Here is a 27,307-nt window from a genome sequence, read left to right as displayed (position 1 = left end):
TGCTGTACCAGCCCATTTCATTATGTTATTCTTCGAGCTTCCCCAACCTATTTACTACCTCTCTTTCCCCAACATTCACTTCTCATTACTACTTCGCTTATTAGCTTTTAGGCTAGCCCATTGAGTTTACTAACTTATTTCCTAGACTTCCTCAACCCATTTACTCTCTCTCTACTTCTTACTAATCCCGTGGGCTTACTACTTCATTTCTTGGGCTTCTTCGACCCACTTACTCCCTCTTCTTCTTTTCAAATTTTGTGGGCCTGCTAGCCATCAATCTTGCCATTCTGGCCTGCTAAGGCTTACTTTACTATTTTCTCTTCTCACTTTCTTCATATTGTTGGGCTTCTTCTACTGTTAAGCCCTCTATCAAAAGTGGGCATCAACAATAATCACATAGGGGAACACAAATATTTGCATGGTTTAGCCATAAGCCTACATTCACGAGCAGTGTTAAGGAGAAAGTTTTACTACAAAAATAGGACCAATTACAAAGATAGTATAAAGTTGCTATCACAAAACCGAAACACCAATACACCCAAAGAACACTCTCACCAAAAGCATGTAACAAGAGAAATCTATAATTTCTCTTAAACAAACCACCACTTGAACTCTTCTTTTCTTTCTTTTTTTCTTTCTTTTTTTTTTTCTTTTTTTTTTTTCAACTCAGTTACTCTATTTTTTGTCACAACAATTAACAAGACCGCATGTATATAAGAGTTTAGGTTTGCAACATGAACCAATAAGGTTGGCTAATCTTTGCGTGGAGAGGAAGTGTAGTGGCGCACACCATTTGAAACCAAGTACACGGCAACATTGCTTAAACAATGTCAAGCCACCAACTCAACAATCATCATCATCATCGTTGATAATACCATTAAATAAATGATACCATTCATCACATCACTCTTCAAAAACACTTGATAGCTCATTCCATTGGAGAAGATCTTCCGGTCCTCATTTCTAAAATCCACATTATCTTACATTAAAAGCATGACTGCAGATGATCTACATGACTTGTACTAACGTAGAGAACTGCATAAAAATAGATATCCCAATCATTGTCTGTCAAATAAAATATGGTATGGACCCAAAAAAGAAATTTGAATAATAACAGTAAAAAAAAAACAATACAATTCTTAATTAATGATATTTCTACGAATGAAAGCATCACCGTAGTTAATTTTCAATTGCCCTTTGACATTTTCTTGTGTTTGCACCATTGCCATGTCCATATACCCATCCAGACATTTAAGAATACTTGCACAAAAAGATTAAAAGGCATCATAAATGCCTGTAAATGTATGTTTTCATCGTCCATTCCTAACAAATTGAAGTGGGGTGCAGGAAGCACCATTCAGATGTTTATCTACAAAGAGTAATTCTAAAATTCACCACTCACCTTTTATAGCCAAGTGATATTTCTTTAAATTCCAAGGATGCACCCTATTTAAAAGACTGGCCAGAATTTCTATTTCACCCCTTCCCCCTTCCTTTGGTTTGTATCTTGACAGAAAAATTTATCTAGATATCATGATTTTTATATGTTTTTCCTCTTCAAAACACTAAGTAATGTGATCTGAAGTACTTGATCCCCATTTAGAAATTGTTATTAATTTATCAAACAATGAGTAGTCAACATATGTACACTATGTTGCAGGTATGCATTTTAGATAAAGGAAGGAGATCTCTATATGTACACTATGTAACATACGAAGATTATGTCGGCAAAAAAATTAATAACAAGGAAATCCATAAATTTAAATCAATCATGCATTAAAAATCATTCTGCTATTAAAGCAAAAAATAATTATCGGCTTGCAAAATGAAGGTTATACTAGTAAATGGCAAAGAAGCCCTTTAGAAAATGGCAACCAATCCCTTTCCAGAGGAGAGGAGCTGAATACAATTAAAATTTTTTAATGAGACATAGCTAATGCCTATAACCATATCATTGGGAAAATACCTGGGAAGCATGGACGCGGCGCTAGAGGAGCCGCACCCACATTCGACATGGCGCGACTCGGCGACGCGCGAGGGATGCCATTGCCCGCGTGTCAGGCCATGTCCTGCCACGTGTTTTTTTTCTTTTTTTTCACCACCCCACAAACGCGGCTCAGACTAAGCCGATTCGTGCTGAATCGGGCTAATTCGCGCCAACTCGGGTCGTATTGGTCGAAATCGCCGAAATGGTCGATTCAGGCCGAAACGGCCGATTCAGGATAGTGCATTTTGACCGTTTGAACTTAATCACAAACCCAAAATTATCTCAATTATCAAAACGCACTTAAGCAACATTCTTCACTTCAATCTTCAGCTCTCTCTCACTCTCTGTGCTCTGTCTCCCCTATCGACTCTCTGCTCTTCGTCTCCCCTCTCTCACAAACGCACTCAAGCTCACCTCGTTCTGGTTTCCTGAAGAACAATCCCAGCTCATCGCAGACAATGCAGAATTGTAGATCAGGCTTCTTCTTCTCTGTTTCCTCTTTACCCTTTTGTTCTTCATTTTTGAGTCTTCTGACTTTCATCTGCTCCTCTTAGTTTCTCTGCTTTGTCTCTTTTATCTTTCTTTTTGTGAGCTTAGTCAATAGTCACGTGACAAAGCATTGGAAAGTAGCAAAGAGAGTTTGACCTTTGAAATTCTCCGACTTTTTTATTAAGTCTAACCCTTCCCCAAACATAAATGTACTTCTTCTTTTTTTTTTTTCATTATCTAGGTACATTCTATATTACTGTTTTAAACTTTTAATATTCTAAAAAGTGATCGTTGTTATTAACTTATTATTATAATTATAATTTAGCTAGATATTTAGGCGTAATATTGATATACTAGTTGAAACATAGACTTATAATTTTAATATTTTCAATAAATTATATAAGAAATATATGTATATAAATAAAATAAAATAAAATAAAAAACTAGTAATATTGATTTTTTATTTGGTATATGTTTATATAATGTGAAAAGGTATGCTTAGCAATATATTAAAAATATAAATAAAAATACTTTTAATAATTTTTTAATTGTCGCACTCCGCTGCACCCGCACCCGCACTCGCACCCTACTTTTTCAAAAATTGCCGAGTCCCATACCCACACCCACTCCCGAATCCGGAAACGCATCCGTGCTTCATAGGAAAATACTATTGCAAAAAAGGAGGATAATATATAATGCAGACAAACTCCATGAGCAATCTTAGACCATTTTGTGCAATCCTACATGACATCAAATTGGGAAATTGAAATAACATTAGCATTTGTAATTTAGTGAGCCAATGTGCCACTTCCAACATGGGTAGATTATGTTGCTTCTTGCAAATGTATAGCTCATGTAGAAATGAAAGTTTTCTAGTTACCATATAAGATTGTTTATTCAATTCAATGATGTTCAAACATGTTAGTGTAGTGAGTGGAAAAAGATGAAGCAAAGATTTTCTTCCATGTGAGATTCTAATTGTGTTGTTGGTAACAAACTAAAGGGTGGTGAAAGGTTTCAAGATGTGTTTCGATTGACAAAGCTCCAATCACCAAATAGTTGGATAATCACCAATACCTTTTTATATATTTGTACATGTACAAAATTTAGCAATAAACAACTTTCTAAGTGTACGACATACTAGGACCCAGGGGCGTAGCCAGAAATTTTTGGTTGGGGGGGCCGAGGTAATATTATCATATTGATTTGCAATTCAAGAAAAATACAAAGTATGACATATATACATATATACATATCTTCTTGTGTTAGTTTTAGAAAAAAACATTATATCTAACCAAAATTAGACTACATTTACAAGAAATAATATTTATAGAAATTAAATATAACAAAGTCACTATAAGCAACCATAAAATAAATAGCAGTTAAATTCAACCAAATTAGACTATATGGTCAAAAATAAATTCAAAATCAATTTCATTCATCCCAACTAAATTCAAAATCAATTCCATTCCTACTAATAGTCTAATACTATACCCTCATAGTCTCTCTACTCTCTCATAGTTTCTCTACTCTCTAATGATAATTCCTACACTAGTACAACATATGTCTTTGAATAGCTATGGGATATGGCCTCACACAAGAAAAAAAATGTGGTATATGGCTGACATGTCTTAGAGAAGTAAAGGAAAAGTCAAAAAGATAAAAAGTAGGAATTTGGAGTAGGGCATTTTTATGGCTACGTATTGGAGGAGGGGCCAAGTTTTTCTCATAGGGGGGCCAGCTCTTAAATGAAAAACTGTGAGACCATTTTTTTCCTACTATTATAGAGGTTTCAAAAAATTCTGGGGGGGCCATGGCCCCCCAAAGCATAACATGGCTCCGCCCAATGGACAACAAATCTCAAGATAGATCTATGATAAATAACAAACTATTTGGAGATCTGTTGAAAATGACAAAAAAAATTCCAAGTTTGATTGAACATTTTCTATATAAGATTTGTAAAATACCAGTCACGTGCTTGTATTATAATGTTTTTTAGGAAAATGAATTATTAAAAAAAAACTGAGTTTCTCATGCATTATACCATGTTGAAGAGAATAAACTTAAAGGCTCAGCTAAAAGAAGTACCTGAACATGTTTCCCACACTAATGAATTTCAACACTTCTCCCAATTGAAATGTAACAATAGCCCTGTAGAGACATTATGCCCTGATGTGATGAACGACTTAGTAAAAATGAGTATATTAGCAATGAAATCCAAGATCACTTATGAGTTACGAATAGCATATGAGAAGTCATGTTTTATTGTTGGCTTAATTTAGTGACAAAAGTTTGTTTGTAATGTTTTTAATGTTGATGTATTGTTTCCTGAGTTTTCATTTAATTTGTGCTTGGGTTAATATAGCATATTTCAGCATATATATGGTTTTTTTTTTTTTTTTTTCCTTCTTCTTCAAAGAAAGACATATATTTGGTATTTGATATTTAAAGAAAAGAGAAAAGATTTAGACTTCAAGTTGGGAGGGACTTATCACTTGCTTTTTATGATATCTCTATCGCTTGAATAAGAGCAATCCAGGGATACTACTATACTAGGGACCATTTTCCTTGGCATATCCTTCTTTTAAATGAGGGAAATAAGAAATCAGTAGCATATTGTAAGGGAGCATATCAGCTTCTTGAAATCTTAAGTATTTCGGGCAGCACTTGAAGATAATTTTCCTTTTTCTCTATTTGGGACAAAATATGAGGGCCTTTTGTTAAATATAGAACTTATTAAATTTTAAAAAAGCTAAAAAGATGTTTAACACTACTTAATTAACATAGAAGGCCTTAACTAGAATAAATGTAAAACACAAGATCCACTAAAAAATAGGAAGGATTTAGAAGAGATTATTGCAACTAACAAATACGCCAATGTATTAATATCCAATATTCAGGAAAATCTATAGGAAACCAGCAAGAAGTTTATTCCTGCATATTGAAAAATGAAAATGAGAAAGAACTATTAAAAAACAATCTTGATTATGGATTTTATTAGCTATATATCAAATTTGAAGCTCTTTTTCTATGGGATTTTGTTTGTATGGTATCTATTGGGTTATGTCATATAAATTTATTGAGTTGTTGGCTTCTTGGCAAGGCAAGTTTGGAAGATATAGAAATATAGATTTCTAGAGCTTTGTGTCACATTTTTCGTTTTAGTATTTATGGCTGGAACACAATGCTAGATGATTTCAGGATTGTGAATGGTTTATCCTTGATATAAAGTCTTTTTTCTTCCGTACTCTCCTTGAATGGAGCTTAGTTTTACCTTCATTTTCTTGTTTGTCCATCCTTGTTCTAGTTGATCATTGTAATCTGTGCTCTTAATTTCTGCTATTGTAGTACATTTCCAGTGCATTTGGGTTGACTATTGCTTTAATAAAAAGTTCTTACGTTATTTATTAAAAAAGGAAAAGAAATATTAACAATCTCAATGGGGAAATTTTTCTTTGATTTTAGAAATTTAAAAAAAAAAAAAAGAGGCACTGGGATTGTATTATTTATAAGTAATTATCTCAATTGTTGAAATATGAGAAAAATTAGATTCATAAGTTCTTGATCCTGAAAACCCATAGATTAATAGTCTCTAAACCTTAGACATGAAAATCATTCCAGGAAACTAGAAGGACAAAACCGAGGGGTAAAAAAGATGATAACTGCATAAGACGAGAGAACTTACAGAAAAAGATGAGCTGATGGGAGAATAATTGCATAAACAATATAATGGTTAAGAATAAGAAAGACAATAAAAGAGGAGAAGATTTGAGAGGACTTACCAACTTTCATCAGCTCCCAACTATAATATATTATTTCTCTAGCCAGAAAGAATAGATAAATTTCCTTAAGTGCCTACAACACATGACAATAGAATAATTTTTATGATAGAATAAGAAAAATACTGAAAAAGGAAAAGACTCAGGAAAATTGAATGGTGAGATTAGGAGTCAATAATGTGTAATTGGTAAATTTAAAGGTATGCTCAAAACAAAGAAGTTGCCATCTATCACTTGCTTGAAGCATGTGCTGGATCTTGCTTTTTCCAAAACCAAGACAATAGTCATCAAAGTCTATCAAGTATCGATACTAAGGTTGCGTTTGTTTTGATGGTGAAGGAAATCAGGAAAATGTTTTACACCCTTGAGGGTGTTTGGGTGCGCAAAGAAAATTGGGTCAAACGGAAAATCATTTCCGTTGACCGTAAAATATGCCCTCTAACCCTGTAAAACCATTTCCATTTGTATTTTACCTTCAAATCAATTCCGCCCCAGGAAGACAGAAAAGAGAGAGAAACAGCAAGGAAGAGAGATCGCACACTAGCACCGGCGAGCTCGCGCCACCTAAAGCACCACCGAGATCGCACACCAGCACCAGCGAGTCGCACCCCAGCACTGATGAGATCGCACACCAGCACCGGCTTGTCGTACCCCAGCACCGGCGCACCGACGAGATTGCACACCACCATGAGCTCCGATCCACATCCAAGCTACCCAGAGAAACATAACCCAATCCCCATTTTGGCAAACCCACACCCACCTTGCCCGATCCACACCCACCCGATCTCGCACCGCCTGAAGCACCACCGAGATCGCACCCCAACACCGACGAGATCGCACCCATGACCCACCCATGCCCGATCTCTCTCTTTCTCGATCTACCTCTCCCTTTCCCTCACTTGTTGATCACTCTTTCTTCCTCCTTCTCTCCGTTTGACCAAGTTTTTGAATTGTGGAAATGTTTTGTTCTGATTTTTGTTTGGTTTTGTTTTGATTTTTGTTTGTTTTAAGTTTATATATTGAAATTTCCTATTATAAAATTTGTTTGGTAGTTGAGAAAATGGGTGAGAAAATGTGAGAAACTAGTAGAAAAATAGCATTTTCAAAATGTAACCAAACACATGAAAACATTTTCTAGAACAATTTTCATAATGCAGCCAAACACTTGAAAATATTTTCCTTTCCCGAAAATATTTTACACCTGAAAATATTTTACACTTGGAAAATATTTTACATTCAACCAAATGCAGCCTAAGGTAGTTCAAACTATTTATGTCAATACTGATCATAAGTGCCAAAACTTAATTGGAGACAGAATTTTTATATGTTCTAATAGCTAGTGATATGTACAAGCGGTTTTTAGTGAAATTTTTTTATAACTATTTTTAATGAAATTTTTTGATGAAATTCAAAAGTAAAAAGGCTAACTATAGATGTCTACCTCATAATCTAGTAAAGTGTTGAAGTCACCAACATAGATGCTTTAAGTTAAGAAACCTTAACAAATTAACATTTGATATGAAAGGTGGAGAAATTGTTAGGAATACCATATACATAGATAGAAGATGGAAGCAACGTCCGTGAAAGCGTTGGAAAAACCTAAGCCTCACCTAATGCATTGCTGATAGTGTTTCCAAGTACAGTGTAGCGATCAACACTTGCAAATACATATACAATATGGCTCCAGATGACCTAAAAACAGATATTTCTATGGAAAAAAAAAATCAAAAAGAAAGAAAACTCTAAGAGAATCAAATTAATCAACGTAGTTTCAATGTAATCTTCAAGGCAATCTTAATTAATGGTAATATGGCTTATACTATATCATAATTTGATCCCAAAAAATAAAATATGGAATCAGGGTCTCATTCAATTTGATTTGAATCTCAAGACGCCCTTCCTTATGGAATACAATAAACAAGACTTTTAATTTCGTGTAAACTCTAATAACGACAGAATAAATATTATCTATCATTGATGAATTTTTTCAAGTTTGAAAACTAACTTCAAGGACTTTTAAGCTCATGTAAAACTGTAGGACAAAACAAATAATGAATTTCATTGATTATTTTTAAAGTTTGAAAACTCAAATTAACTAATTTATTAAAAGAAAAAACAACTTCAAATTAATTCACAACATCAACAAACTATTATGGAGTTTGAAATTCTCAACTCACCTAACGACAATCTTAGAATTCAGTCATACATTTGGAATTTCTTCTCATAGATTCGAGATATACCTAACGGTGAACCTTCAAAATTTACAAATACAAAGAACCCTAAGTACCGCAAATTGATAACTTAAAACCTTGAGAGTAACAAGTAATCAGAATTTCATATATAAAATATCACACAAAGTAAGAGGGTGTCAAACCCACAACCTCACCCTCCCCTTAGAACTTATATAAGGAGAGGAAGTGCCAGTTGAGCTATAGCTCATTGGCTATCCAATGTTTCAATGAGTAAGACACTAGGTAGAACCATTATGATATGATTTCTATTAGCATCCACCATAACCAAAGACATAGAAATCATTGGCAAGAATCAGAACTTACCCATGCTTGGACCATGAGCTGTGCTTCTTGGCTTTTTCAAAATCATGACAGAAGTCATTAGAATCAATCAACACCATCGTTGCTTAAACTACTTATGTCAATAATGATCATAGTCATGAGTTATGAAACCGTATTGTATTATAAATATCAAATAATAGCCAATCGTTTTAGTTTATAGAGAGAGGACCATTACCTTATATGCAAATGATTAGGATCTATCCTATGAACGTTTGTATAATCAAAAGCATCTAGTATTATGTTCACCTATTTGGTAAGACAATAATTTAAAGCTTCACAAGAAGAAAACCCTATTATAGATGGAAAAACTTAATTGGAGGTAGTTTTCTTAAATGCATTAATAGAGATATGCACAAGTGATTTTTAGTAAATGATTTTTATGAAATCAATAAATAAAAATGCCAACTCTAGATTTTTACCTCATACTTGAGTTAACTGCTAAAGTCACTGGCATAGAGGCTTCAAGTTTAGGAAACCATAACAAAAGTACATTTGATTTGAAAGGCAAAAATATGTCAGGAATTCATATACATTGATAAGAGATGGTACTTGACCTAAAAATGGAATTTTCCAAGAAAAAATTGAAAAGATAGATAACTCAAAATAGAATAAAATCAATATAGTTTCAATGCCGTCTTCAAGAAATCCTAAATACTAGTAATATGGTTTACTCAATATTATATTTGATCTCAACAAAGAAAAATAATAATGCAATTAAGGTCTCATTCAATTTGATTGGAATCTCAAGATGCTCTTCCCTATAGAGTACAGTAATCACAACTTTTAAGTTCATGAACAACTCTAATTTGAACTAAATAAATAATGTATGTCATTGATTATTTTTTAAGTTTGAAAACTAACTTTAAATTAAGTAACTTACTTATTACAAGAAAAATAACTTCAGATTAATTCACAATATGAAAATAACTATTTTGGAGTTTAGAATTCTAAGTTCACTTAATGACAAACTTAGAATTCGTAGTTTTACATTCATCATTTCTTCCCATAAGTTCCAAATATATCAAAGGGTGAACCTTCAAAATTAATATAGATACAAAGAACCCTAATTACTTTTTTATTAAAAAAAAAAGTTTTATTAACAAAGAAACCTAGTTACTACATACTTTTTTTTATTTGACCAAGTAAAAAAAACCCATTACTACAAACTTGATAAATTAAATATTTATATATAGTAACAAGTTTACTAGAATTTTATATATAAGCCTAATTGAAAATAAATTCAGAGAGGTAATTGTGCAAACAAGAAAATATAGGCGGTGTTTGGTGAGTGTTTCTAAACAATAATTTTCAGTTTTTAAACAACATTTCACATATTTCCATACACTTTTTTACCCATACGTATTTTCACAAAAGTTTTTAAACAATTTTCAGTTTTTAAACACAGGCACCAAACGAGCCCATATTTTTTCTTAGTTTAGTAATATTTGAAGATCTACATATGCCATGCAACAAGATATGATGCACCAAATGTGAAATATTTAAGAGAAAATACTGAATTTTTATTATTTCAAGCTTAGCATATGATTCAAACATCTTTTTGAATATTTGGAACAAGGGCAATCTTGTACCATTTTATGCTTCAGTGCACCTTTAATTGGGAAATGGTGGATAATTAGCATGTTGAAGTACACCTCTGATCGGGAATTAAGGATAACCAGAATCAATAAATGGTATATAAAATTACAAACAACTAATTTAGTAAATAGCATACGAAATTGTAGTGAGATTAAAAAAGAAAAAGAAAAGTAAGGCATCTTAATAGGCTATTTTTGTTGGAAGAGAGAAATTAGAAGAGGAGATGGTGTTAACTCACAAATTTTAATGAAAAACTTTCATTGCAATCAATTTAAGCTTCCATCTTTTTTGATATTTGGACTACAACCAATCTTCTAGTACTAGGACACTCTTGTTCCTTCCATATCTCTTCCAAAGTGAATGGTAAAAAATCCATCTTTGATTGTATTCTTAGCCTTCGCATGGATATAAATTGAAATAAATCAACCACTCTAGAAAACTTCAAATTAGCTTTCCGTAGAAAGGGATTACATGCCTATTGCTTTGCTGGGAGATTTCGTTGTTGGCATAACAGTTTTGGTAACCAAAAGAAGATTTGGCTCCAAAACGGATGATCTGTAAAGTATCCTTGACATTGGAAAAGAAAGGCCTACTGAATCAAAAACTACAAGTGGCTAGCTCACAAGAATGTCCAAGTGCTACTTGTGGATTACAAATTTAAAAATATTTTTTAATGATGAAATGATATCACAACTTATAAATTACATATATTAGAGTATGAAGATTGAAAAGATGCAATGATATCGAAGCTTACAAACTAACCTTAAAATTTTACAGGTCAAGGAATCTGTTATTATTGGGGAAAGAAAACAAAATTGTCCCTATCCTTACTACCTTGCCATTTTGGATGTAAAGGGTCTACTTTTCAATATGAAATGTTATTGACTTGCAAGGGCACCTGATTTCTTTTCCTAGTCCTTTCCTTATACACTCATACAGAATATGCTAAATGTTGATTTGGAAGAATTGATAATGTGAGTGACTTTTTAAAGATATTCATTGTGATGGAAGGATGCATTTATATTGACAAATTAATTCACCAATAAGAACATAAGTGCTTGGTCGTTAGTGATCTTCCATTTACATTTTCCTTTTAGCTTTAATTTTGCTAACTTCTTTGAAAAGAGCCGACAATTATAAGTGAAGATGATGAAATATGTATCCTGACGGGCCTACCTTAATGGGCCTGACGGATAGGAACTGTTGGGCCTATGTAGAGATGATCCTATACGCTTTGAAGGCCCATCGCTGAGGGATACATGAGGGCCCATGATCCGAAATCCCTATCACCTAGAAAAGCCCTAAAAAGGAAAATCCTTGCTCACCACGCTTTGGGGGAATTTGTATCAGAATCCCACATTGGAAAGATCTGGAGGTCAAGAAGAAAGGTCAACTTTCCACCACTATAGTCCCACATTGGAAAGATCTAGAGGTCAAGAAGAAAAGCCAACTCTCCACCACTATAAAAGGACTAACATTCCCGCAAATCGAGGTACGGTTTATTAACCCTCTTTAACGCTCCAGATTGAAAAGGCGAATTCTGACTTGACCTTCGGAGAGTGTTTGGCTGGCCCCACACCGGTGCTCTCTAAAGGTTTTCTTTGATCATTTTTCTGTCGTGCAGGTTCAATTTTGAGTCGCGAGTACGGTGTGACCTATTGGTGATAATTTTGAACATCATCAGTTGGCGCCGTCTGTGGGAAACGTGTAGCGCTTCATCGCTTCCTAGACAAAAGAGTTACATGGTACTCACTCGCTCAATGGCAACCACGAATGACGTTCAAGAAGAAGCCCCTACGACTGCCCTTGAGAAACAGGTCAGGACGCTTGCCACAGCCGTAGAGCGCCTAACCAAACAAAACCACGACCTAGAAGAGCAGCTGAACCAAAAGAATGCGGCGGTCAATAACCAAGGAGCGGATCAAGAAGGGACCAGCGCTGAAAGGAGAGATCAGGACGGACAACAGGAGAGTAACGCACCGAGCAGACCAGTACGACGGGACATTAACATCCCAACCCCGACGGATACGGCTCCACAATCCATCATCGTGGAAATGCAGGCGATTAAGGAACAGATGGATGTAATGATGAACGCTCTCAAGGGTCGAGTGTCAAGTGATCTTGACGACCTTGTCAACCGGACTGACTCGCCCTTCACGACAACCGTCAACTCCTTCCTCCTGCCGAATAAGTTCCGCATGCCAAGTATGGATAGTTATGACGGAGTCAAGGATCCTCTAGATCACCTAGAGACCTTCAAGACCCTGATGCATCTTCAGGGAGTGGCAGACGCGATTATGTGCAGGGCCTTTCCTACAACCCTAAAGGGCGCAGCAAGGATTTGGTTCAGCCGACTAGCACCCAACTCCATCAGCACCTTCAAGGAACTAAGTGCTCAATTTACTACGCACTTCATCGGAGGACATCGATATAGAAAATCCACGGCTTGCTTAATGAACATCAAGTAGCGAGAGGAGGAGACGTTGCGGGCCTACATATCACGCTTCAATAAGGAAGCGCTCTCGATCGACGAAGCCGACGACAAGATATTGGTAGCAGCATTCACGAATGGGCTGAAGAGGGGTAAGTTTTTGTTCTCCCTATACAAAAACGACCCCAAGACCATGTCGGAGGTGCTTTACAGGGCCACCAAATATATGAACGCTGAGGACGCACTATTATCGCGAGAAGATAGACCCAAGAAAAGAGACAGACAAGAGGATCCCCGACAGGACCAGGGGCGGAAGAAAGGAAGGATGGGAGACTGAAGGGAGGACAGACGTCCAAAACCCATGGGCGGAAGGTTCACAAGTTTCACCCCGCTAACCGCGCCGATTGACCAAGTCCTAATGTAGATTAAGGACGAGGGGTCCCTAACGTTCCCAGGAAAGCTGAAGAGTGATCCCAGCAAAAGGTCCAGAGACAAATATTGCCGTTTTCATCGTGACCACGGCCACGACACGGCCGATTGCTACGACTTGAAGCAGCAGATCGAAGCCATTATCCGACAAGGGAAGCTGCAGAAGTTCGTCAACAAGGGGAGAACGGATCAACCCCCACAAGAACAACACCCCCGCCGAAATGGCGCGCGACCAAGACCCCCATTAGGAGACATAAGAATGATAATCGGAGGAAATGCTGCGGCCGGATCGTCAAAAAAGGCTCGCAAAACATACCTTCGGATGGTACAGAATGTCCAGTTGACGGGCAGAGTGCCAAGAATAGCAAACAGAGAAAGCCCCGTTGTTGGGTTCACGGAAGAGGACGCGCAGCGCCTACACCATCCACACGACGATGCCATCGTCGTCAGCATGCGGACAGGAGATTACAACGTGCACCGAGTGTTGATCGACAACGGCAGCTCGGCCGATATCTTGTATTATCCAGCATTCCAGCAAATGAGGATTGACAGGGAACAGCTAATACCGACGAACGCCCCGCTCGTTGGTTTCGGAGGAAGTAGGGTATTCCCTTTGGACGCGGTAACGTTACCGGTGACAGTAGGAGATTACCCCCAACAAGTCACCAGGAACGTAACATTCTTGGTGGTCGATTGCTCGTCCGCCTACAATGCTATTCTTGGACGACCTACGCTCAACTCGTGGAAGGCGGTAACGTCAACTTACCACCTAATGGTCAAGTTCCCAACGGAGTATGGGGTAGGAGAGCTACGCGGAAGTCAAGTTGCCGCACGAGAATGCTACGTAGCAATGATGGACATGCAAGACCAAATCCAGGCCTTGAACATAGAAGAGCATCGAACGATGGCAGAACCCATAGAGAAGTTGGAGGAGATAACTCTTGACAGTGCCAACTCGGACAGAACAACCAAGATCGGAACGCTTGCCAAACCCGCAATCCGTCAAGAGCTCGTAGCTTTCTTGAGGAGCAATAAGGATGTGTTCGCCTGGAGCCATGACGACATGCCGGGTATCGATCCCTCGATCATGGTACACAAATTGAATGTATTGCCCTCATTTCCACCCGTCCGACAAAAGAAGAGAGCGTTCGCGCCGGAACGAGACCAAGCAATAGCGGAAGAGGTCCACAAACTCCAAGAGGCAAGTTTCATCAGGGAAGTCTACTATCCCGATTGGCTGGCGAATGTGGTAATGGTGAAGAAAGCAAGCGGCAAGTGGCGGATGTGCATGGATTTCACCGATCTTAACAAAGCTTGCCCCAAAGATAGCTATCCCCTCCCAAGGATCGACGTCCTAGTAGACTCGACAGCTCAACACCAACTACTAAGCTTCATGGACGCTTTCTCGGGTTATAACCAGATCCGCATGCACGAGGCCGATCAGGAGAAGACTTCGTTCGTAACCAGCCAAGGTCTATTCTGTTACGAAGTAATGCCATTCGGCCTGAAGAATGCGGGGACAACATACCAGAGGCTAATGAACAAGATGTTCGCGCAGCAAATCGGGAGAAATGTCCAAGTCTATGTCGACGACATGCTGGTGAAAAGCCGGAAGGAGGAAGACCACCTGGAAGATCTTAAGGAAACATTCGGTACGCTTCGATCATATAAAATGAAACTCAATCCGGGAAAGTGGGCATTCGGCGTAACGGCAGGCAAATTCCTAGGGTTCATGGTTTCACAGAGGGGGATTGAGGTTAATCCGGATAAAATCCGAGCCATAATAGAGATGGCCCCCCCGCGAAATGTGAAGGAAATACAAAGCCTTAACAGCAAGATAGCGGCATTAAGTAGATTTGTGTCGAGAGCCACGGACAAGTGCTTACCCTTCTTTCGCACATTAAAGAAATCCTTCGAGTGGACGGACGAGTGTCAGCGAGCTTTCGGGGAATTAAAGGCATACCTATCTTCAGCACCCCTATTGAGTCCCTCGCAACCTGGAGAAGAACTTTTCCTCTACTTGGCTGTCTCCTCTGTCGCCGTCAGCGCGGCCTTAATTAGAGAAGAGGACAATGCACAGAAGCCTGTATACTACGCCAGCTGGGCGCTCCGCGGTGCCGAAGAAAGATATCAACCTATGAAGAAACTCGCCTTTGCATTGGTCACGGGTGCTCGCAAGCTCAAACCCTACTTTCAAGCCCACACCGTGAACGTAATGACCGACAAGCCCTTACGAAGGGCACTGAGTAATCCTGAAGCCGCAGGCCGACTGACGCTGTGGGCAATAGAATTGAGTGAATTTGATATCAAGTACCGTCCACGGGTGGCCATTAAAGGACAAGCTGTAGCCGACTTCATAGTAGAGTTTACGCTTGACGAGGACAAGGGGGCAGAGGAACCCCCCCAGTGGAGCGTCTACACCGACGGATCATCCAATCGGCGAATTGGAGGGGCCGACATAGTCTTGCTATCGCCTGAAGGAGACAAGATCGAATGTATGGTCCGTCTCGACTTCCCCATAACCAACAATAAAGTAGAATACGAAGCGGTTGCGGCGGGGCTCGACCTAGCCAAAGCCGCCGGAGCTGAAAGGGTGGTCGTCTATTGCGACTCTCAAGTCGTGACTAATCAAGTAAACGGAGATTATGAATGCAAGGGGGAAAGGTTGAAAAGATATCTTGATCAAATAAGGGCGAGAGTCAACGGGCTAACAGCGATGGTCGTCCAAATCCCCAGAGGAGAAAATGAGCTCGCCGATCGACTGGCCAAAACCACTTTTGCAGAACATATGACGACACTGGGTAATGTACTTTCCTTTGTTCAACTCTTTCCACTAATAGACCCCGACAACATGCAGGAGATACGCTCCGAAAGAAACTGGACTACACAGATAGCTTCATACCTGAAGGACGAGTTACTGCCAGAAGAGAAGGAGGCAGCAAGAAAGCTAAAAGTCCGAGCGGCTAGGTTCGTCTTGATAAAAGACATTCTTTACAAGAGAGGTTTCTCCCGCCTTTATCTAAGATGCCTCGGGGTTGAAGAGGCAGACTACGTAATGAGGGAAGTACACGAGGGGATATGCGGGAACCATTCTGGATCGCGGTCGTTGGTGCACAAATTGGTACGAGTTGGGTATTACTGGCCAATCATGCAGAAGGATGCCGAGTCGTACATTAAAAGCTGCGACAAATGCCAGAGGTTCAGCAATTTTATAGGACAGCCAGCTGAGGAGCTGACCCCTATAACGGCCCCATGGCCATTCGCTCAGTGGGGTCTAGATATCATGGGACCTTTCCCGACGGCGGTAAGGCAGCTAAAGTTCTTAGTAGTGGGTATTGACTACTTCACAAAATGGGTAGAAGCGGAAGCCTTGGCCACCATTACAGAAAAGAACATTAGAAGTTTTGTCTGGCGGTGCATTGTATGCAGATTCGGTATTCCTAGAGTCCTTGTCTCAGATAACGGGAGGCAGTTCGACAACGGCCACTTCCGGGACTTCTGCACACAACTAGGAATAAAAAACCACTACTCATCACCTGCCCATCCTCAGGCTAATGGCCAAGTTGAAGTCACGAACCGATCCCTGTTAAAGATCATCAAGACTCGGCTTGAAGGGGCAAAAAGCATATGGCCCGAAGAATTACCGAGCATACTGTGGGCATACAGGACAACGGCGAGGACTCCAACGGGAGAGATGCCATTCCGACTGACATACGGAACCGAGGCGGTCATCCCAGCAGAGGTTGGGCTCACAAGTTACAGGGTTCACAACCACGACGAAAGCAGGAACGACGAATCTATAAGGCTACAGCTGGATATGATAGATGAGCTAAGGTCGGTGGCAGAGCAAAGGATCGCTAGATACCAGGATCGCATGGCCAGACATTACAACTCCCGGGTCCGACACAGAAACTTCCAAGTAGGAGACCTCGTACTCAGGAGGGTCATTGGTGCAACTAGAGATCCTACACAGGGAAAACTCGGCCCCAACTGGGAAGAACCTTATAGAATCACGGCGTGGAAAAGGAAAGGAACATACCACCTGGAGACAACAGATGGACAGAAGCTACCGCATCCATGGAATGCCGAGCATTTGAGAAAATACTACCAGTAATAATAACACGGCGAAGGGCAACCAAGTTTCCTTTTTGGCTTTTTAAGTTTTTCGCAAGTTTTTCTTTTAACTGTTTTTCTATTTGCTACAATCTTGTCGTGCCTTTTTTAAGCCCAAGGGGGCAGGCACTTTTCCTTTACGCATCTTTATAATTAAATACTATTATGATCTTCTACTCGGATGTCATTACAATTGTCCACAAAGTTAACGAAAGCTAACTAAAAGTCCACAAGATGGACGAATACAAAATAAGGTCCACAAAGTGGACGGATCACCCCAAAACGGGGAAGAATCTTACAAGTCCATAAAGTGGACGATATAGCCGCCACAAAGTGGACGGATCACCCCAAAACGGGGAAGAATCTTACAAGTCCATAAAGTGGACGGTATAGCCGCCACAAAGTGGACGGATCACCCCAAAACGGGGAAGAATTTTACAAGTCCATAAAGTGCACGGTATAGCCGCCACAAAGTGGACGGATCACCCAAAAAGGTGAACAATTTTACAAGTCCATAAAGTGGACGGTATAGCAGCCACAAAGTGGACGGATCACCCAAAACGGGGAAGAGTTTTACAAGTCCATAAAGTGGATGGATCACCCAAAAAGGTGAACAATTTTACAAATTCATAAAGTGGACGGTATAGCCGTCACGAAGTGGACGGATACAAAATAAAGTCCACAAGATGGACGGATCACCATACAAGGTAATCACATGAAGTCCACAAGATGGACGGATACAAAATAAAGTCCACAAGATGGACGGATCACCATACAAGGTGACCACATGAAGTCCACGAAATGGACGAACACAATGAAGTCCACAAGATGGACGGACAATTTTACGCTAAAACAGAATCCATCAGGTAGACGGGTCATCCTAGAATAACGACAACTGGAAGTCCAAGAAATGGACGGATGTAACATAAACACAGCCACAAGAGGACGGAGCATTCTACAGTGCCCAAAGAATAAAATTCCAAGGATCAAAAACATGCCGGATCCAGGAAGTAATTAACAAGCTGAACAAATGCAAATAAGCCAAGCAATGACAGAATTCCGAAGCAAAATTAGAAAATTCAAACATTCAGCATATAAAATAAAGTGCACGGATGCATTTGACAAAAAATAGGCCATTAAAAGGCAATGTTTACATGTATCATCGACAACGGATGAGAATTGTTCACAAAAGTAAAAAAAAAAAAAATATATATATATATATATATAAATAGAAATAAATCTATCTACTAAGCTTTATCCGCATTATCGACGGACTGAGGAACTGTTTCTGTGACGGGCTTAGCTTGATCAACTGTTGCTGGTGCCGACTTCCCATCACCAAGGGCATCATCGACAGCAAAAAGGTCGTCTGTATCCTCTGAGTCAGCAGGAACGACGGATGTTTGAACTGGATCCTCAACTTTGAACTTCGAAGTGTCCAAGTCTGGATAAGCTTGTTTCACCTGACGGAGAGCATCCATGAAGCCCTGATGGAAAGAATCGCCCAGCTCGGTAATTAAGGCGTCGGAGTCACGGTATTCACGAACTGCCGCATCCTTAGCCTGACGGACTTCGTTCTTCAGCTCTTCTATCTCCTTATCCTTACTCTCCAGAGCTTTCTTTGCCTCCTCCGTCACCTTTTCAAGGCTCTTCCTTGCCTTCTCCGAAAGTTCAAGCTTCTTCTCTATCTTGGGTTTCCAGTTTCGAAACTGAAGAAGTTCTTCCTCCGTCTGCTCCGCTTTGGCCCGTACACGATCCAAAGCCGTTTCATGGCTGAGGCACCGTCCCATCAGCCCCTTCATCATGACCATTGCCTAGAAAATAATGACGATAGTTATGGAACAAGCAACGGGCAAAGAGGATTTAATTTGCATTTAAAAAAGCAGACGGGCTGTCTTACCTGTGTAACCGCAAACAGGCCCGTCTCACCCATGGCCTCCGTCGAGTGATTGCCTAAGTCTTCATAATCTTCCGCCGACATGATGGAAGAAATCTGTTCTAAGGCATGCTTAGAATCCTCTCGAAGAAGGACGGGCGGTTTCTCTTGATCCTTCGACGGGCCCTTCATTAGTCCCTTGCCAACCCCGTGCATGATTGGAGTGGCCGTCTTCGGAGGCTCCGCCATAAGTCCCACGACGGGTTCTAGGGACACTCTGGCCTTCTTGGCCTGACGGTCGACTTTAGGCTGAGTCTTCCGCTTAACAGACGGATTGCTTGGACCCGTCACAGGGGCAGCTTCATCATCCGTCTTCTTTGCTGCCTTTGAACGAATCAGAGCCCTTCTCTTAGCGTCGTCCATCTCTGAAACATGGACGGGAGAGTTAGTAAACAAAATAAATTCACAGTTTTTAAGATATAGGGCGACGAGCTTACGCCTCCTTGTCTTTGCTTCGTACTTGACGGCTGCTGCTGTCGGTTCTGGTCCGTCACAATACCAGTGAATGGTCTTAAGTGTCACCAGCTTCGCCCAGGTCCTTTCCTCCGGCTTAGTCTTCGAGAAAATTTTCTCAAGGAAAGCAAATTCTTTTATATCAATTTGGGGGCGACGTCTAACTACAAAAGAAGATAGAGGACGGTTAGATTATATTATATTCAACAAAAATAAGTCGAAGTTTTAAGGACGATCCATACTAGACGGGTGTAATATCCCCCAAGTAGTGTCGACGGGCATGAAATCCGTGTCCCCTGGACGACCCATCCAACCGTCGCCCTCTAGGAAGAAGTACCTTCTCTTCCAGTCCCTATTTGAGTCCGGCGTATCATAGATTACTTTCAACAACGGACTCCTGGGGACGAAGCTATATATCCCCTTAGATTTATCAATTTCGTCCGGACGGTAACAGTGTAGGAATTCCCTAACTGTCAATCTCTTTTTCCCGTCGGACATAGCGCCGTACAATATCTCCATCGCTATAAAAACTCTCCAAGCATTAGGGGAAATCTGATTCACGGATAACCCCAGTTGACAGAGGAGCTCACGATGAAGCGAACTCAATGGGAACCTGAGTCCGGCCTTCAACATTTGCTCGTATATCCCGACTCCCTCCACGCCGTCATAATAACACTTCTCCGATTTGTAGGGAAGGCGGATGGTCACATTTTCCGGAATTTGGTAATTATCCCTAAGTGTCTTAAAATGATTTTCTTTTATGACGGACGTGAAGAAATTCACCGTCCACTCCGGTACCATGACGAACTCCCTGAGCCCATCAGCACCAATGACGGATCTAACGATCTGTTTCTCACCGTCATCAGGTCCCTCGTCTTGATCAACCACCTCCAGATCCTCATATGTTGAGGACGAGGAGGAGGAGGACGGACTCCTATCCTCTGTACTATCTTGTTCTCGATGACCGGACGGATATACTTCCTCGTAATCCAACCCGTCACGAGCAACCGATCGATTACTCGACGCACTAGACATTTCCTACATGAAACGACAAGAGCCTAAGACTCTGACGGTCTATGTGTCTATAACAAGCGTCGATTGTAAGGAAAATTAAAACAATGTTGGCTTAAAGAAGAACACTTACCAATTTTACCAACGAATTGACGAAGAATGGCACTGACGGTTAAAGCAATTGAACGGATCAGCTGGACGTGACGGATGCGCTCTGACAGGAGTGACGGATGTGCTCTGACAAGCTAATTTCCTCTGAAAGTGTAGAAATGAGAGGCATTACTCCCTTATTTATAAGTGGGATGCACGAAAGTCGAAGCGTCGCCTCGATCCGGGATAAGACCCAATCAGTTTACGACACGTGCCATCATCATTAATGACGTTCGTACAGCCTGTCTATAGCTAGCTTGACCAACGGATCTCTCGTTCGCACCGTCATCCTTGCTTGCATGAAACCGTCAACCCGTTGCAGCTATAAACTTAAAACCTCCTCCTTATCTTATGGTTCTCAACCCGTCATAAAAAATCCGTCACGCCATTACGTTTGGATCGTCACCCCATTGGTCCTTCAACCTAAAAAATGACGGACCCATGGGGTGAAGGGGGCAACTGAAGATGATGAAATATGTATCCTAACGGGCCTTCCTTAATGGGCCTGACGGATAGGAACTGTTGGGCCTATGTAGAGATGATCCTATACGCTTTGAAGGCCCATCGCTGAGGGATACATGAGGGCCCATGATCCGAAATCCCTATCACCTAGAAAAGCCCTAAAAAGGAAAATCCTTGCTCACCACGCTTTGGGGGAATTTGTATCAGAATCCCACATTGGAAAGATCTGGAGGTCAAGAAGAAAGGTCAACTCTCCACCACTATAGTCCCACATTGGAAAGATCTAGAGGTCAAGAAGAAAAGCCAACTCTCCACCACTATAAAAGGACTAACATTCCCGCAAATCGAGGTACGGTTTATTAACCCTCTTTAATGCTCCAGATTGAAAAGGCGAATTCTGACTTGACCTTCGGAGAGTGTTTGGCTGGCTCCACACCGGTGCTCTCTAAAGGTTTTCTTTGATCATTTTTCTGTCGTGCAGGTTCAATTTTGAGTCGCGAGTACGGTGTGACCTATTGGTGATAATTTTGAACATCATCAATAAGCATAGTGCTATTATTTTGAACTACAATTAAGAAGCTAGATTTCAAGAAAATTGAGCAATTACTGGATCAATTGTTCAAAAAAGTAGGACAAAAATCTGATCATTAGCTGACAGTAGCAGCTCTTTTCCAGGACACTTGACTGACAATTTTTTTTTTGTTTTTTTTTTTTTTTTTTAAGAAGAAAAACATGATTCTCCTACACTTTGTTAGGTTTTTAATTTTGAGAAGTAGCTGAAGAATTTGAACTTATTTGTGCACAGGTAGCTCTCAATTCTCCCAGTAGAAAAACAAATACCAAATAACCCTACAGACACATCATGCCCAATTTTTGCGAATAACTTCAAGAAAGTGGATATGTCATGAAAGACAAGCTGTCGCTGATCATTGAGTATTTGAAACTCAAAAAAAAAAAAAAACAAATAAATAAATAATAATAATAATAATAATAGTAAAAGAGAGATAGACTCACAAGTGGAAGTCTGTTGTTGGATGATCTAACATTCTATTTTCATTTAATATTGACAAACTTGGACCAGCGAGCTCTTTTTCCCGTGGCACGTCCTTACCTTCAATGGCGACAGTAAAATATCTGCAGTTTCCACCATATGTATGCTAATAAATGAATGGCTATCTAAAAACAGAGGGAAAAAATTTGAGGTTAGTGGTGACTTGGCAAGTTAGATTGTTAAATGTATTGCATTATAGATCTCATAAAGGCTTGTCCCAATTGAGTAACAGCCTAGTACCAACTCTAATCATACCAAATTAATTTTATAAGAAAACTATTGATTAACAATTTTTTTTTTTTTCTTTTTTGTTTTATTGAGTAAAACTTGAGAAAACTTACCGGCTCTTATGAACTACTGTTAGCTCTGACAGTTGAGAATGGATTAGTTGATTGATTTTGCCTCCAGCTATACACAATAGAGATGTAAAAATAAGGATGAAAACGAGAAATAGCAAGAATTTGGGGCAGAAATGAGATTATCATAGAAAAGAAGAAAAGATGATATAAGGTATAAGTAAACTTACAACTCAAGTTGCTTCCTCTTTAATAACATTAAAGCTGTGGACAAATCTGCGCAGCTACCTTTTGGTATTAAATAATTCCATGAGATTAATTACTTCTTCTCGTAATTAAGTGCAATTAAGAATATAGGGGAAAACTGAAGAAAGAAAAAGGAAGAAATTAGGGGCAATTAAGAAATTGGGAAAACTGAAGAAAGATGATTTGAGGTATGTGTAAACTTACCGCTCAATCTCTAAATCTGACATCTTGAATATGGGCAATTTTGGACCACTCTGCCCCGCTACCTCTTGCACATCTTTCCTTTAATTTGGGACATTTAATAATCAACAATGATTCTAATTTAGTGAGGTGTTGCATGGCTTGTGATGTGGGCAGATACATCAGCTTCTTGCAGAGTCGAAGTTTCAATATTTGAAGAGAAGAAAAGTTGCACAACCACTCAGGCAAAGCTTCCAGTCCATCAAAGCTGCCAATGCACAGATGTTTAAGGTAAGTGAAGCATTGTATTTCATCCGGGAGAGAGTTAAGTTTCTCCCACCCAACCAATATTAGTCTATCAAGAGACGTGTGCAAGTGTTGGATGGAACTGAGACTGGGGAACGCATCCAACTCTTCACAAAACCTACCAATCATCAAAGACTTTAAGCCGGTGACGCATTTTAACTCATCTGGCAGAGACGTTAACTTTTTGCAACCGACAATGCATAGATGGGTGAGAGAATGTAATTCTCTTAGATCTGGAATTGATTTCAGATTAGAACAATCAAAAATTTGTAAATCCACAAGAGAATGCAATTCTCTTAGTTCTGGAATTGATATCAGATTTGGACACTCTATAATCAATTTTGAAAGAGACGTGCAGGATTGTAACCCAATTGGTAGAACCTCATCACCACATGATATCGTCAAACTTCGGAGACGGGACCCTGCTCCTTGTAGACTTGGAAAGGATCTCAAATTAGGACAATCACTTACTTCAAATGTCTCAAGAGAAGGAAAGGTTACATCTCCTATTATGATTGATTGGAGAGAGGTTGCATCCTCATGCGGCGAGATGGACACCAAATCAAAACAATTATCTATGTATATAGACATGAGACTCCTATTATTCTGGAATAACTGCTCTCGCAAACAAACAAGTTCTGAAATATACGAAATTCCGAGGGAGGCGAGTGTGGAAAGCTTGCTAATAATCCTTTCAAATGCCGTGCTTTTGATACCAGAAATCCGTAACTCCTTAAGAGTTGGAAAATGATATGGAGCACTTGTCAATTGGCCACATGATTTAATGGTCAACTCCTCAAGGCAAGGAAACACCGTTTCTATTGTTGTCAACTCCAACACGTCCTTCCATTCCACTAGGTTGGGCAACTTCGCCAAAACAAGTGTCTTCAAAGCTGGGAACACCACTTTTCTACAACTACCACCTCCACTATTACTTGATCTCTCACCACTATAATTAATGTAAAATTCTGTTCCTATGCATGTCACATTATCCATTCCCTCTATTTCAAGAACCTTGAGATGAAGTAAATGCCCAAGTGTAGGAATCTTGTTGCACTTGTCACAGTTTTTAAAACGAATTTCCAACAAGTGGTCCAAAAGAAACCCATCACTATAGTTATCACGTGCCAATATCCACGAAGGCAACTTCTCACCCCTAAAATTTTTTATATCTAAGCTTTTCAAATGCTGGTGAGGTCGAAGGCCTTCCAGTACATCCTCATCATTATTGTTGCCTTCTCTTTCACTACTCCAATGGAATCCCAATTTGTGCACTCCTGTCTTTCCCATTAAATTTGCAGTTTTGGCTTCTTCTTTATCTCTCACATGCTCCAGATTGTAGATACATAATCCTCCTCTGAGTTGGCTTAAGCATCCCACTTCTTTAATTCGATGACCTTCATCTTGACCAATGACAAAGAAAGACAATGTTTGAAGGCAAGTCAAATTGCCTATATTGATTGGCAATTGTTTTATGTACTTATGGCTAATGTTAATATGTCTCAAGTTAGTCAAATTTTGTAGATCATTTGGGAGCTCTTCAAGAAGATGACAATACTTGATTATTAGAGTCTGTAAGTTGTAGAGCTTGGTAACAGAATTAGGTAATGCTTTGATGTTGGTTCGCTCGATGCAGAGAAGCCTCAAATGTCTAAACTCACCAATTGACTTGGGCAACTCGTCTACATGTCGTCCAAATAAAGTTAGACCACGTACACATTTTACAACGAGTAAATTGTTGCCAAGATTAGCATGAATAGAAAAAATTGTGCGCAATCTACCCATGTCATTGTTAGACAGTGAGATTGTTGGTGTTGTTTGGCCATTGTATATAAGAGATAAACGTCGAATATGAGACATATCAATGTCACCCCCCAGTATGCCCTCTACATGCAAGGTTTCCCATTTTGAAATTGAGAGGGCAAGATCGTGTACAAGATCATGCATCTTGCAACTTATAATATCACCATATTTGTCCCTTTCTATATCTTGGAATAAGGAATTCCCCAATAAAATATCGAAATACTCAAAACCAATATCCTCCACTGAAAAATGTCTTTGAGACGGTTGAAGGAACCCTTCAGCCATCCAATGTTGAACTAGTTCTTCCTTTCCCATGGCATAATCTTTAGGAAAAATTGCACAATATGTGAAACACTTCTTTAGAGATGGTGGATGAAGATGATCGAAGCTTAATTTTAGTATTGATAAGATACATTCGTTTTCATCTTGGGAATTCCAAACCATACTCTTTTGAATTTTCAACCATTCACTTTCCTCAATCTTCCAAGACATCGAGCCTCCTATAACCTTTGCAACTAATGGAATCCCATGACATCTTTTAGCTATCTCCCTTCCAATATCCTCCAATTCTTGTGTTAATGGAATTCTTTCTTTTGTAGATACTCTGTTCTTGATTATTTCCCAACATTCTTTGTTTAATAAGTTTTTCATGTTATGTTTGGGAAGTGTTCGCATGATTTCTGCTACTTTGTCACTACGGGTTGTTACAATAATATTATTTCCAATATTTGGATTAATTCCTAACAAACTCTCCTTTAAAGTATCCCATTCATGAGAATCCTCATTCCATACATCATCAAGTACAAGAAGATATCTTTTACCTTGTAACTTTTCTTTAAGGCTTTCATATATTGCATTCTTATTCTCTAATGTACATGAGCTATGGGTAAGAGATTCAAGAATCTGGCTCAAGATCCTTTTATTACTGAAATTATCAGAGACACATACCCATATTTTTTCATCAAAATGTTTCTGTACTAGCTCATTATTATACACTTGTTTTGCTAAAGTTGTCTTTCCCAAACCTGCCATTCCTACAATTGGAATGACCGAGAGTTGTTGACTGACTGCATTAAGCAACAACTTTACTATTTCTGAGGCATCATGTTCCCTTCCCACAACTTCTGAAGGATCAAGAGAGGAGTCTGTCTCTCGCTCTCGGTTTGGGATCATCTCAAGATTTGCATTTATTGGTCCTGCTCTAGTAAATTCATATTTATTTGCCTCATCAATAATCGTTCTTAGCGATTCATGAATATTCTTAACTTTGTTGGCCATCTTGAAACGGAATGCAATGGGGTTTGAAGCGGAAAAGAAGAAGCATACCTTTCTCTTCATTTGGTTTCGGATCTCTACCTTTCTCCGGAGAATCTCATAAGCAAGGTCATCCAGCACATCATCAGCATCATAAGAAACGTCTTTAAGCCTCCGCAGCCAAAGCCTCACTTGCTCTTCCCTTACTTGCCTTCTCTCTGCATCAGCCAGCACAGCTTGAATCGTGGTTAACGAATCACGAAGCCTTTTCAGATCCTCCTTGAAGCCCCATGCAAGGCCGATCTGCTCAGTAGCAAGTGAAATCAGCTTGCCTACGATTTCCTCAGCAACAACACTCAGGATATTCTCAGCCATCTTTGGTTTGGTTCTGTGATAACAAGCTCTCAGGATATTCACAGAAATAAGCTCTCAGTATTTGGAAACAGTAGAAGAATTGTGAATTCAGAGAATAACAGAAACAATAATATCTAAAACGTGGGACTGGGTTCGCTGGGTGAGAAGAAAAAGGAAGAAGTGTGGTGGTTGGGGTAGGTGGACAGTCATGTTATAGTGATAGAGTCATACAACACTTACATTGACATAAATATTTTTTTTTTTTGCTGAAACATTGACATAAATATAATAGATGAATAATTCTTTTAATATATAACATCACCTATAATATATATATATATATAAACACACAATAATAATAAATGAACTTTAGTATAACTTTGTTATTTTAAGTTGTGAATTATTTTT

General features: G+C 39.3%; 2 protein-coding genes across 5 annotated transcripts; both read right to left on the bottom strand.

Moving 5' to 3' along the window:
* Positions 1-465: 465 nt before the first annotated feature.
* Positions 466-27,078, bottom strand: LOC115988118 (putative disease resistance protein RGA4). Of its 4 annotated transcripts, none has more exons than XM_031111758.1 (7): positions 23,207-27,078; positions 22,987-23,120; positions 22,802-22,868; positions 22,424-22,585; positions 6,259-6,331; positions 4,565-4,645; positions 466-1,035 (listed from the first exon to the last, which is right to left on the bottom strand). In XM_031111758.1, exon 1 carries the CDS (start codon positions 26,918-26,920, stop codon positions 23,210-23,212), a length of 3,711 nt encoding a protein of 1,236 aa, XP_030967618.1. In that variant the 5' UTR covers positions 26,921-27,078; the 3' UTR covers positions 466-1,035; positions 4,565-4,645; positions 6,259-6,331; positions 22,424-22,585; positions 22,802-22,868; positions 22,987-23,120; positions 23,207-23,209. The 4 variants fall into 4 exon arrangements, with proteins under 4 accessions (XP_030967618.1, XP_030967617.1, XP_030967620.1 ...); XM_031111757.1 differs by lacking the exon at positions 466-1,035 and adding an exon at positions 3,050-3,216; XM_031111760.1 differs by lacking the exon at positions 466-1,035 and adding an exon at positions 3,050-3,216 and having other exon boundaries at positions 4,565-4,627.
* Positions 18,645-20,821, bottom strand: LOC115985621. Its single transcript, XM_031108547.1, has 3 exons — positions 20,029-20,821; positions 19,298-19,950; positions 18,645-19,211 (listed from the first exon to the last, which is right to left on the bottom strand). Exons 1-3 carry the CDS (start codon positions 20,819-20,821, stop codon positions 18,645-18,647), a joined length of 2,013 nt encoding a protein of 670 aa, XP_030964407.1.
* Positions 27,079-27,307: the final 229 nt, after the last annotated feature.

The sequence above is a fragment of the Quercus lobata genome, chromosome 4, assembly GCF_001633185.2.
Source record: "Quercus lobata isolate SW786 chromosome 4, ValleyOak3.0 Primary Assembly, whole genome shotgun sequence".
Classification (NCBI taxonomy): domain Eukaryota; kingdom Viridiplantae; phylum Streptophyta; class Magnoliopsida; order Fagales; family Fagaceae; genus Quercus; species Quercus lobata.
The sequence above is the reverse complement of the archived record's forward strand: the minus strand, read 5'-3'. Positions and strand labels throughout refer to the sequence as shown.